Below are 13,433 nucleotides of genomic sequence, written 5' to 3' on the forward strand. Positions count from 1 at the left end.
ACAAAAGTGACTACAAATGGGTGTTTTACCTAGGATAGGAGTTTGGAGTCTTGGTTCCGAGATTTTTCGACGAACCCTAATCGCTTTGGACACCCGGTCTGCCCGCGCGTGTGGCGGCGTGTGGGCGAGGGTGGTGGAATGACTCTGGACAGTTTTGAGGTACTCGTGCCGTCACGAGCGCGTAGGATTTCGCGGATCTCGATTTGGAGTCCGTTTGAGCCTCGAACGGATTTTCCACATCGCGAGCCCCGAACGGATTTTCCATATCGCGCGATCCTTGGGTGCAGTGTCGTCCAATCGTCGGATCGCACTGAATTTTGGATATGTCGGTCTACATGATTCCAGGATCGTGTAGGATTCGACGGATACTCCGAAATCGCGAACCCTGGGGCTAGGGTTTGGATTTTAAGCGATAACGCGATTGTGGCTAATCCGACCGTCCGTTTCGGACCAAATTCGCGGAACATGGTTCCTTCTCTATGAGGAACCCTCAGGGAAGCCCAGATTGGCCATCGGAGATCGTGGACCCCACGGGTCCCGGATCAGCTGGTCTGGTGGCTTATCGCTTATTTAAGCGTCAGGTCTTCCAAAACTGGTCCAAGTGTCTGAAAGGGATAATGTGGGCATAGGAGTAACTTGGGATGAGATGCACGTATTTCTAGGAGCCGGGTGTTTAATTTAAATTCTTTTTATCCAGCAGTTTATTAATTTATGATTCTTGGATAATCAGGCACCAGGAGTCCAGCTAACCCACAGGAGGGACCTTCGAAGGGTCCAGCTAGCTCGGACCAGCTGTGAGTGGACTTTTCTTTCTTAAAAGATTTTATAATTATATTTTCTATTTGATCTTGAATAAGTGTTATGGCATGAATTTTATTGTGAAAATATCTTTATTTTTATAAAAATTAGTCAAGCAACAGATTTGAGGTTTTTGAGCCAAAAATAGTAGTTTAGCTCAGAATTACCAAAGTACAGAGGGTATCAGGTTTTATCAGAGATAGTTGTTTTAGACTACCATGTACCCACCCTCTATTTGGTGATTACCCAGAGTTGGACCGATGTCTACGGACATCCAGTCCGATTTCAGCTTATGTCAGTGCACTTGACTTTGCCTCACGAGTTTCGGGGACGCTCGGACCGGGAGTGCCAGGATTTGAGGCTCGACAGACTTGGTGTCCCGAGACCTGCCAGGATTGCGGCTCGGCTGACTCTGTGTCCCCGAGACCTGCCAGGATTGCGGATCAGGCTGACTACGGTCCCCTGTATCCTGCCTGAGCGACTCGAGTGACTTGGTGTCATCGAGGACCTGCCGGCGGATCAGGCTGATCATAGTCCCCTGATTTCGCCAGTTTGCGGCTGGGGTAGCCTGTGTGACGCCCGAGACCTGCCAGGGAATTGACGGATATTTCAGGGGTACAAATAGGTGGTAATGTTAAAGGATTTCAAGCCCTTATTTGCAGTTATGATTTTCAAATATTTTATATCAGTTTCTTTAGAGCATTTATACTCTTAAATATTTGTTTGATTATGTGAGTATATCTTTCAGAATGTTTATTCATGTTTGTTGAATACTCTATATAGAAATATAACCAAAACCACGGTTTCTATCCCTATTTAATTCAAAACGGGATGTTATTGTATTCTAACTTGTTTTTAAGAACCTTATTTTTGTCCACTCACAATTTTAACCTTGTTTTTCGCCCCCAGGCCGTAGAAGAACGAAGGAAAGCACTCGGGCCATCTTCTCAGCCTCCTCTCCACCACCAAAGTGTAGGATCTCATTGTAAATTCCTTATACTTCTGTAAATTTGTATAGAAACGCTCTGATATCTCGTTGAACATGAAAAACTGAAGTTGAGATCTGTTGTTTGAGTTAGTCTGGCTGTTGGTGTGTTATTTAAGACTGTTTGACAGGTGGAAGATTTTGGGTTTGGTCAAAATACAGGGGAGACTCTGCCGAATTTTCGGCCGAAGTCTGAGGGAAATTTTAAAAGAAATTGAAAAAGGAAAGGGTAAAAAGGTCATTCGTGCCCGACATTCGCCAGGTGTCGGACACGCACAGGATTTGGCCCGGATTCCAAAACGGAAATTGGGTTGGGTCCTGTCATGCCCGACTTTACTAGACACGTGGAACCTATGCCCGGGCGAGGCCTTTTTTTATATATATAAATAGTATAGCCGTGCGGCTATACTAATTTAATCCAGGAAATTTTAAAAACAAAAGAATTAAAAAATATAAAATTCGTTTCTTCAATTTTGTTTTTTGGCATACTCCTTTAATTTAATGTATGTAATTCAGTAATATCTTAGTCTTTTTAAATTACTTTAATTAGTAATTATATTTTAATTATTATTTAATATAAAAAAAACTAAAGAAAAAGGCCACAAAATAATTAATTTCTATTTATTAAGTCTTTTGTGAAATCGTTTGGGTGTCTTAATTAAATTTCTCCATAACCCAAGAGCCCTATCCGTTACTATTAGGCCATTACTCGAGTATATATTGTCTCTTTTTTATTTTTTACTTTTCTAGAGTTATTATCCGTATAAAGATTTTAGCACTTTCACGTTTAATAATGTATTATACACGTAAGCACGTATTTCTCATGTTTAATAACCGTATTCTTTACAAAATTTTCAAGAAGACACACAAAATTCATGTATTATACACATAATTCTCACATATTATTAAATAAAAATAACATATATTTTAAAAAAAGGTATAGTCCCTAATTGTTTTTAGAAAATAGTATAGCCAGGTAGCTATACGTTTTTTAAATTGATTTAAAAAATAGTATAGCGGCCGGCCTTACCGTTTTAACACATGGCGCATAGGCAATGGGCGGGTCTTTATATATAAATAGTATAGCCGACCGGCTATAATTGATTTAAAATTTTTTTTTTTCCAAAATAGTATAGTCGTACGGCCGTACTCGTTTTTACTTATATTTTTTTAAAATAGTATAGCTGCCCGGCTTGACTGTTTCGATACGTGGCACCAATGCGTTGGGCGCGTCCCTTTTTTTTTTAATATATAAATAGTATAGCCGTGCGGATACACTTTTTATGAAGAAAATTTAATCCAGGAAATTTAGAAATATAAAATTCTTTTTTTCACTTTTGTTTTTTGGCCTACTCCTTTAATTTAATGTATGTAATTCAGTAATATCTTACCTTTTTTGAATTACTTTAATAAGTAAATATATATTAATTGTTATTTAATATAAAAAAACTAAAGAAAAAGTCCACAAAACAATTAATTTCTCTTTATTAAGTTTTTTGTGAAATCTTTTGGGTATCTTAATTAAATTTCTTCATAGCCCAAGGGCTCTATCCATTACTATTAGGCCATTACTCGAGTATTTATTGTCCCTTTTTGATTTTTTACTTTTTCAGAGTTATTAACTATATAAAGATTTTAGCACTTTCACGTTTAATAATGTATTATATACCTTAGCACGTATTTCTCATGTTTAATACACGTATTTTTTACAAAATTTTGAAAAAGACTCACAAAATTCACTTATTATACACATAATTCTCACGTATTATAGAATAAGAATAACATGTATTAAAATAAACGGTACGGCCGCACGGCTATACTCAGTTTTTAAATTGTTTTTAAAAAATAGTATAGCCGCCTCTTTTTCATTTTAAAAAATAATAATATAGCCGTTGGTCTTTACTCGTTTGACACGTGGCACCTGTTCACTGGTAGCGTCGTGCGTTGTGATAATTAGGCCGTTCTCTCAGAGCTGCATCGCAATCATCAGTGGCCTTTTCCCATTGTTCAAGCTTAGACTTGCAAGACGCTTGAATGCAAAGCAAGACACTATTTGTTGGAACATATTGCAGGCCATGGCCATACTTTGTGCATGCCTCCAAGTACTTCCCATCTTTAAATAGAGCATTTCCAGCTTTTCGAGCATCAGCAGCTCCCCTAGCTTTCCTCAGCCACTTCAGAGACTTTTGGGTTGTGTCCAAATCGACAGCTTTCTCTTTGCGGTGAGCACCCCTTGCTGAAATCTGAAACAAAATTAAATTTTCAGGCCTATTGTAATTTGCAGGAACTGAAATAGCATAACCAAGTGGCAGCTAACCAAAAAGAATCCACCATTTAATTTATGACCATGAATGTTTGTTCAAATTGGACTAACATTAGGAATGCAATAAAAAATGTTTACGGCATCTATAAATCGAACTAGAAGAACTTATGGGGTTGCAATTACAAACCAAATACCTGGCATAAAGAATTCCAAGTCGATGATGAGCACGAGAACACGAAGGATCACATTTGATTGCTTGCAGGCACTCTTCCATTGATTCTGTTAATCTGCCTAGGCCAATCAATGATGCAGCCTTATTGTAATGGCAGGCAGCATTTTGAGGGCACAAGGCAATAGCTCTATCATAAAAAGAAATCGCGTCCAAGAAGCTGGCCCTTCTGTACTCCATATTACCCATGTTGTTAAGCCCTTCCACACTCTCATGGTATGGAGAAGAAGATTGTGAACTTAAGAAATTTGGAGCTTTTGGCATGCTCTTATTGCCAGCAGCCACATTGACCCTCCTTATAATGTTTCCATGCCCATAATGACATCTTCCAAGGCCTAATACATGGTTTTTAGGCCTTGCTTCAATTGCTTGGCCATCTTTGAAATTCTGAGGAGATTTACAGATGTTCCCAAGCGAAACACTTCTTTGATGATGAGCCTTAGCCTTCCCGTCCGCGACCAAATTCCTGTTCTTTATAGCTTCACATGTTCTAGAGCTCTCTTTCTTAGATTTGGAGCTCCCTTCATTTGACAAATTCGAATTACACAGAGACGACAAGAAACCATTAGAAGCATCATTACCTTTGTAGCTCTCTGTCTTGCTCTGTCTATGATCAGAGCAATCCATCTCAGCATTCTTCACTTGGACATCCCATCTTCGCGGCCCGTGCTTCTTTGTTTTCCAAAAAAGAACCCCGCAGGTGCCAAGAAACATTTTTTCATAAGAAAAAAGAAAAAGAACCTCGAGAAACCAAAGATAAAGAGTACTAATTGTCAACTGCTGGTCATTCTATTTCCGATCAGGATATGATTTTGCTTATTCTCAAAGGCCTGCCTGTGGAATACAATCCCTTCAAATCTCATATCCGTGCTCGACCATTTCGAGTTACTCTTCCAGAGCTGCGTGATTTACTGATCGAAGAAGAATGTGATTTGGATGCTGCTGCTAAGTCCTTTAATTCTCCGATCATGACTGCTATGGTTGCTCAGAAGGGCACCGTATCCTCATCACCACCTGTTGCTCATGGTGATAATTTTCACTTTGGTTTGGTTGATCGTGGAGGTGCTAATCCAAATTGGCAACCTAACTGGAATCGAAGCCCGAATTATCGTGGTCGTGGCTCTTGGTCTCGGGGCAGATCATGGAATAATGGTGGCCGAGGCAATGCTTGGAATAATAATGGTCCTAACTGGAATAATGGTAATAATGGTGGTAATAACGGTCATAACTGGAATGGTTCTACCAATCAGTGGAATCACGGTCGTCAGTCTGGAAATTCCTATGGTCAATGGAACCAAGGATCTGGTTTGTGGAATAACAATGCTGGTTTCAACAACACTGGTCCATGGCATCCAAGGGGCAACTCAGGTTCTTCTCCTTAGTATTTTGTCTCTCCAAACTCCAGCCCTGGTGTTTTGTCACCTTCACCCACGGCTCCATCAGTTTCAACTACTGCATCTTCTCCAGCTATTGAATCATGTCAAATTTGTCTCCAGTTTGGTCACACAGCTCCTAATTGCCCACATCGCACCAATTTCTCATATCAAGGCACGCCTCCATCTCCAGCACTTACAGCTCTTACTGCAACTGCTAGTGGCTCATTCTCAGATCCCAACATATGGCTGACAGACAGTGGTGCTACAAACCATATGACATCCGATCTTCAGCTGCTCTCCAATATCACTCCTTCCACTTCCACGGATAATGTTACTATAGGTAATGGTACTGGACTTAGGATTGCTAATGTTGGTAGTTCCTCTCTTGTCTCTAGTCATCAAGTCTTTCATCTACCTGAGGTCTTGCATGTTCCTAATCTTGCCACTAATCTGTTATCGGTTCATCGGTTTTGTCTTGATAATCATTGCCAGATTTTATATAATGCATTGTGGTTCCAAATCCAGGATCTGCAGGGGGGACTTCTGTATGAAGGACAGTGCCATAATGGTCTTTATCCATTTCCAACAAGGACACCTTCTCTTTTTCCTAGCCTGGCTGCTTTTCATGGTCACAAAGTGTGCCATACTCTGTGGCACTATAGATTAGGTCATCCTTCTCATGATACTACTAGTTCTATGTTAGCCAAAGCTCATATTCCCATTTCTCCTAGTTTGCCACATATGTGTAGTTTTTTTTTACAAAGCAAGATGTGTAAACAACCATTTCCATCTTCACATGTTATGTCTCAAATCCCTTTTGAAGTGATACACTCGGATGTCTGGGGTCACACTCCCTATTCCTCTTTGCATGGTCATAGGTACTATGTACTTTTTCTTGATAAGTGTACCAACTTCTGTTGGTTATTTCCATTAATGAAGATATCTGATTGTTTCCCTACTTTTGTTCATTTTCTTGCCTACATTGAGAATCAGTTTGCTACTTCCATTAAGACTTTCCAATCTGATGGTGGGGGTGAATATGTTAGTAAAGATTTTCAGACCTATCTTGGTTCCAAAGGAATTTTACACCATAAGTCTTGTCCTTACACCCCTGAGCAAAATGGAAGGGCTGAAAGGAAACATCGCCACTTAGTTGAAACTGTTGTTACACTTCTCACTACTGCTGCTCTTCCTTCCAAATATCTTTTTCATGCTTTATCCACAGCTAACTATCTCATTAATAGGATGCCATGCAAGTCTTTAGGTATGCAATCTCCTATTTCTAAGCTGTTCCACAAAGAACCCAATATTACTCTTTTGAAGGTGTTTGGATGTGCATGCTACCCTTTATTACGACCCTATACTCAATCTAAAGTGCAACCTAGGTCTGAACAATGTGTCTTTTTGGGGTATACTTTGGATTATAAAGGTTATCTTTGTCTAGTCCCCAAAACTGATCGCATTTACATCTCTCGCCATGTTGTTTTTGATGAGACTTGTTTTCCTTTTAAGAGTTCTTCCTTTTCACCAGACAGTACCAAACCACTAGAATTCACACCACTACGCCCTTCCCTTTCTCTTAGATCTTCTCTACATTCTGCATGCACTCTTAGAGTTGATGGTTTACCAGAGGCTCCTTCTTCTACTACCCAATTAGCAAGTCCAGTATCTAATGCAAGGAAAGTTGTCTCTTCTGTTGATGTTATTGATTCTTCTACTGAGTTTGTACAGGATCAGCTACTGCCACTACAGGATCAGGTACCAACAGAGTCTTCCACTCTGTCAGTCACTTTATCTTCTTCTCCTGCGCATGCCTTGGATCAGTCCCCTTCCCTAGATCTGATTGTGGACCTTCCTGCTCCACCTTTTAACTCACATCCTATGCAGACTCGCTCCAAGTCTGGTATTATCAAGTCTCGCCATGGTTTCTTGGCTCCCAAGACCACAAGTGGTCCTTCTCCTTTCCATGAACCACATACTTATTATCAGGCTGCCAAGGTTTCAGAATGGAATCATGCTATGGTTGATGAGTTTCAGGCTCTTGAAAAGCAGCATACTTGGACTCTTGTTCCTTATCAACCCTTCATGAACATTGTTGGTTGTAAATGGGTGTTCAAACTTAAGAAAAATACTGAAGGTTCCATTTCTCGGCACAAGGCTCGGTTGGTTGCCAAAGGGTTTCATCAAGAGGCTGGTCTTGATTATGATGAAACATTCAGCCCTGTTGTCAAGCACTCTACAGTTCGATTGATCCTTGCTTTAGCTGCTCAATATCATTGGTCCATTAAACAACTTGACGTGAAGAATGCTTTTCTTCATGGTGAAATTCATGAGGAAGTATATATGCAACAGGCCCCGGGTTTTGAAGATTCTACTCATCCAAATCATGTGTGCCACTTATTGAAGTCTCTTTATGGGTTGAAACAAGCTCATCGAGCTTGGAATGAGTGTTTCACTACTCATTTGCTCACCCTTGGTTTTATTCAATCCTTGGCTGATACATCTCTGTTTGTTCGCGTGTCTGGGACTGATCTTCTTATTCTCCTCTTATATGTCGATGATATCATCTTGACTGGGAATAATAGTGTCTTGATTCAGCAGACCATTACAGCTCTCAGTTGTGAATTTGATATGAAGGATCTCGGCCAATTAACCTATTTTCTGGGACTCCAAGTTCAGTATACTTCCACAGGCATTCATGTTAATCAATCCAAATATGCAACTGATCTTCTTCTTAAAGCTGGTATGACTCAATGCAAGCCTTGTTCTACACCCTGTTTACCTACAGCAAAGTTACTCAAGTTTGATGGCACCCCTCTCTCAGATCCTACACTCTATAGAAGTCTAGTGGGAGGGCTTCAATATCTTACCTTTAGCAGGCCTGATATTGCTTTTGCCGTGAACACTCTTTGCCAGTTTATGCATACTCCTACAGATACACATTTTGCTGCTGTCAAACGTGTGCTGCGCTATTTGGCTGGTACTCTGACTCACGGCATTCATTTCACCTCTGGTGATGTTCATCTGCAAGCCTATTCCGATGCAGACTGGGCATGTGATGTCAATGACCGTCGGTCCACAACAGGGTATGTTGTTTTTCTCGGCAATAATCCTATCTCTTGGTGTGCTAAGAAGCAGAACACTGTCTCTCGTTCCTCGACTGAAGCAGAATACTGGGCTCTTGCTATCACTTCCGCTGAGTTATCATGGCTTCGCCAACTTCTACGTGATCTTCATATCTTTCTTGATCGTCCCCCTGTTCTTTGGTGTGACAATATTTTGGCTTTAGCCCTTGCTAGCAATCCTGTGTTTCATGCACGCACTAAGCACATTGAGATCGACTTCCACTTTATCCGTGAGCGTGTTACTAGGGGTGATATGCTGGTTTCTCATATTCCTAGTAGTAATCAATTGGCTGATATATTCACTAAAGGGCTGCATACTTCTTAGTTTTCTTATCTTCGAAACAACCTAATGCTTAGTCCCCCAAGCATTAGCTTGAGGGGGGATGTTAGTCTACAACCCAAACCACCAGAATGAATGTAACTCATGATGCACGTGTCTGTTAGGATGGTCACGTGTCTGTTAGTTAGGATGAGCTGGCTGGTTGTTATTGTTGTTAATCTGTTCTTAACTTAATTCACTAGTTAGTTAGCTAGAAGAGATATATAAGTCTAATTGTAAACTCTGTAAATAAGTAAGATGAGAAAATCTGTTTGAGAACTCTATTCTGTTTCGCTTACTCTCTCTCTCTCTCTCTCTCTCTCTCTCTCTCTCAATACTTCTATTCTGAGAAGCTTGATCAGGTTCATCCATGGCTTCCATGAAGAAAGCTTTCACCAAATACCCACAAGAAAACCTAGTTGGAGTCTCAAAACAAAGAACAAAATGAAACTGGAAATTCAAGTCTAGATAGTGACGAAGCTATTGTACATAGCAAGTAGTGTTGTTCAAAATAATAAAAAATTTGTGGGATTTGAAACTTTGAAAGACATAATCGAAGGGAAATGTTTGATGACACACTTTGTTTTCGTTGTGGATTCCTATAGTGCAGGAACATAATTGGAAAATTGAGTGAAAAAAACCATCCATCATTTTCTCTGTCTTATCTTCCATGCGTTAATTGATTTTGCACGTGGTTAGTATGGGATAATTGAAAAACAAAATTGAGGGGAAAGTTAATGCTATATATTATATTTCCAAATCCATCAATATCAAGATAAAATTTTGATGAAATTTGATATAATGTTTGATTTGGATGAATTAGTGGATTTAAAAGAGTGGTTTTTTTTTGTTTTTTTTTCCATGATACTTCATCACAATTTCTGGACCGATAGATAAGTGAATAGCTATGAAACTACTCATCAGAAAATAGACTTTAAAGACATTACCTTATGAAATTATGTTCATCATGATCTGATATAGAAAGTTCAAAATAAACATATCTGTTTTTGTACAAACGATAGTTTAAACTGCTATAAATTACATGACGGAAAAATTAAACTCAAGTGCAATAGGGATGGCATATTGCCATATGGCTTAACTCAAAACTGCAAAGCAAACAAATCAGAAAACTGTTTTATAGCCAAATGGAGTAGGATCATTATTCGTTTGTTATATTAATTCATGGAACCATGCTACACTTGGTTTATAATAACCAAATTTATAATAACAATTCTTAGTGCCCAGAAATTTGAACGGCTCTGGTTGCATGAGGGTAGCAATTAACCTTCTCCTTAGGAACCGTGACAGTGAGCTCTCCATTTTCCATGAACACCTTCATCTTGTCAGCCTTGGCATTCTCAGGCAAACTCAAACGCCTGATGAACTTGCCGCTGCTCCTTTCGATGCGGTGCCAATGGTCCCTCTTCTCTTCTCTCTCCACATTTTTCTCCCCCCTAATGCGAAGAACCTTACCCTCCTCTACATCCACCTTTATTTCTTCTCTCCTGAAGCCCGGAAGATCTTCCTTGAGTACATATGCGTGCCCATCTGAGGTCTCCTTCCAATCAATCATGGAGTTGGTGAAGGAGGTTGCTTCTCTTGGAAATCCATAGTGGAATTCCTGAAATGGGTCCCAAACATCGTGGCAGAAAGGATCATAGTGACCAACAAAAATGGTACTAGGAATTAATGCCATGATCTTTGTTAAAAAAAGAAGGGACACACACGCACTGGCTAGCTAGCTTGAATTTCTCAATGCTGTGAAGTTAAGGGGGAGTAGAAAGCTGATTTATAGGCCAAAATCGAATGGTTGGAAGGAGGAGGATATAGTGATGTGAAAAATATCTATGGCAACGGTGCAGATATTGCTGAAATTTCTGGAGAGAGAATCCTCTTTATGAAAGAAAAGATAATTATGCATGGAATAATATGCTATTGCTGTGTCATTGTCATGAGAGCATTTCTTTTTCTTTTTTCTTCTTCCTGGGTTTTTCACATTATTGCTTATGTCTCCCATGATAATTTGCCACACATGGAGCTGCAAGTTTTAATTGATCAGTGTTACAAGTTACAACCAAAAGAAAACAACCATATTTCAATGCAACAAATGCGAAAGGAATGAAACAACACAAGAAATTCTAGTGAAAACTAGTTGTGGTGTTGCAAACTTCGAATGTATTCGATGAGCTGCTCCAAGTTGTTGTGGGAAGATCCACCTTTGACGACACTGTCACGAGCCAATTTGGAAATGGTGTCCATGGAGATCTGGATCTCCTCCCTTTTGGGTCCCATCAAAGTTTGGATCATGGTTTCAATGTTGCATCTGTCACAATTTTCATTCAATTGGTGACCAATTTTCCACTTCTGACTAACAGTTCTGCTAATAATATAATGGTCCCCTAAATTGGGCCAACAGATCATAGGAAGCCCAGCCACAATGCTCTCAAGCGTCGAGTTCCAGCCACTGTGAGTCAAAAACCCACCCACTGCTTTGTGGGCCAAGACCTCCTCTTGCGAAACCCAATCGACTATATAACCTCTTTCTTTTGTACCAATTTCAAGCTCGGCTGGTATTTGATGGGCCCCATATATGATGTCAGATCTTATGACCCACATGAAGGGGTGTCCACTATTGACCAGGCCGTACCAAAACTCTATCATTTGGGCACGTGTCAAGTTGACCAAAGTCCCGAAGCTGACGTAGATAACAGATCTAGACGGCTGGGAATTGAGCCACGTCATGCAATTTGGGTCGCTTTTCCAAAGACCGCCGTGGGATGCTAGACTCTTGGACACATTACCTATTCGAGCATTGAGGAGGGCGTGGAGTGGTCCGAGGGTGTAAATTTTGGGAAACATGAGGGCCATGTGGGAGAGACACGAAGCGTCGAGCTCATAAACTGTGTCGAGGATGAGAGCTGAGGCTCGCCTTTGGGCTTGGGTCCAGTTGATGGCGAATTGAAGAGCTGGGTGGTCAGCTTGTTTGACTCTACAAAAACTTGGCAAGTCTTGACGATGCAAAGGGCCATCCATTCCAGACACTCCGGTAATTTCCACACTCATGTCATCATCTGTTGTGTAACACACTTAAATGTTAGAAACTCACAAATCAAATCATTACAAGCCAGTTAATTAGGTTATCTTCATATTCTCTCTTTGTCTCTGACCTGGAAAAGGAAGTTGTCCTTGCTCAATGAGGTCCGGGAGACAAAGACAAGTCCACAAGTAACGAGCACAAGGAACGTTATAACTAAGAACGGGAATCTCCAACTCCTCCGCCAAGTCAAACGCAAAAGTGACGAGCCCATCTGTTATAATACAGTTGAGAGGCGGCGCCGGAGCATCATTTGACTCGGCCTTGATCCGAATGGTTTCGAGGAGCTCCCGGAAATGAGGCCTAATGGACGTCTTCAACGCTATCAACAACTCGCCATTCAAGGCACGGGGGTGGTCGTCGGGGAGGCCGTCTGAGATGGACTCGAAGTGGAGGGTTGGGAAATGGGTGGAGAGCGCTTCGGGGTTGGCCAAGCGCTTGTGGTTGTGGTGGGTGTTGACGAAGGTGACGTGAAGGCCTGCATGGCAGAGAAGCTCTGCTAAGCACAGCAATGGCTTGATGTGGCCTTGGAGTGGGAAGGGAAAAATCACTACGTGAGATTGCTTCCCTGCCATTGCCAATTTGCCAGCAGTTGTATATTTGTGTGTGTATATATATAGCTTCTTGCTTGCTTTCTTCCTCTCAGGCTTTGATAATTCCAAGTCAATTATATACCGCCTAGATACAGAAGGGGGTTACATATGGTCGCTGAAGAGGGCATATAAAATTCCATGCGTGGAAAGCCATAAACATAATTAAACCAAGATAAGTCGTATAACGGGTGCGGCCACCGTAATTACGTGTACTATTAATTAACACACAAAATATAAACTAAAATAAAATAGATGCACTCTATCTTAGTTGACCCAAAAAAAAAAAAAAAGTAATTTAAGAAAAGTGGAAAAGGAGACTTTTTGTATTACATGATTGGGATGCATGGTATTCATTTATGACGGATTCAGGAATCTTACCTTATAGAATCAGTGTAAAAGTTTCAAAAAAAAAAAATTTAAGATGAAAATGACATTGAAATTGAAACGGTACTTTTTTTCATAATTTATGTAAAAAAACAACATTACAAGCTACAATTGCTCATGATGAGATTTCATTCTTGAAAATAAGCAAAAACAGGGTAGGAATATTACAATGATTAGCTTATAACTAATCAAGCTTAAGACTAACTAAACATAAAAGAACTAGTTATGGTAGTTATGAGCTAAAATATTCTGTTATTATGTTTATGG

At 40.2% G+C, this 13,433-nt stretch overlaps 3 protein-coding genes across 3 annotated transcripts; all 3 read right to left on the reverse strand.

Moving 5' to 3' along the window:
• Positions 1 to 3,708: 3,708 nt before the first annotated feature.
• LOC117630523 (TPR repeat-containing thioredoxin TTL1-like) lies at positions 3,709 to 4,989 on the reverse strand. Its single transcript, XM_034363231.1, has 2 exons — positions 4,234 to 4,989; positions 3,709 to 4,095 (listed from the first exon to the last, which is right to left on the reverse strand). Exons 1-2 carry the CDS (start codon positions 4,987 to 4,989, stop codon positions 3,709 to 3,711), a joined length of 1,143 nt encoding a protein of 380 aa, XP_034219122.1.
• Positions 4,990 to 10,329: 5,340 nt separating this feature from the next.
• LOC117630524 (18.1 kDa class I heat shock protein-like) lies at positions 10,330 to 10,841 on the reverse strand. Its single transcript, XM_034363232.1, has one exon. It carries the CDS (start codon positions 10,789 to 10,791, stop codon positions 10,330 to 10,332), a length of 462 nt encoding a protein of 153 aa, XP_034219123.1. The 5' UTR covers positions 10,792 to 10,841.
• Positions 10,842 to 11,243: 402 nt separating this feature from the next.
• LOC117630525 (7-deoxyloganetic acid glucosyltransferase-like) lies at positions 11,244 to 12,764 on the reverse strand. Its single transcript, XM_034363233.1, has 2 exons — positions 12,263 to 12,764; positions 11,244 to 12,166 (listed from the first exon to the last, which is right to left on the reverse strand). The coding sequence occupies exons 1-2, from the start codon at positions 12,762 to 12,764 to the stop codon at positions 11,244 to 11,246; spliced, it is 1,425 nt and encodes a 474-aa protein (XP_034219124.1).
• Between the last annotated feature and the right edge of the window lie 669 nt (positions 12,765 to 13,433).

This window comes from Prunus dulcis, chromosome 6 (genome assembly GCF_902201215.1).
Source record: "Prunus dulcis chromosome 6, ALMONDv2, whole genome shotgun sequence".
NCBI classification, from domain to species: domain Eukaryota; kingdom Viridiplantae; phylum Streptophyta; class Magnoliopsida; order Rosales; family Rosaceae; genus Prunus; species Prunus dulcis.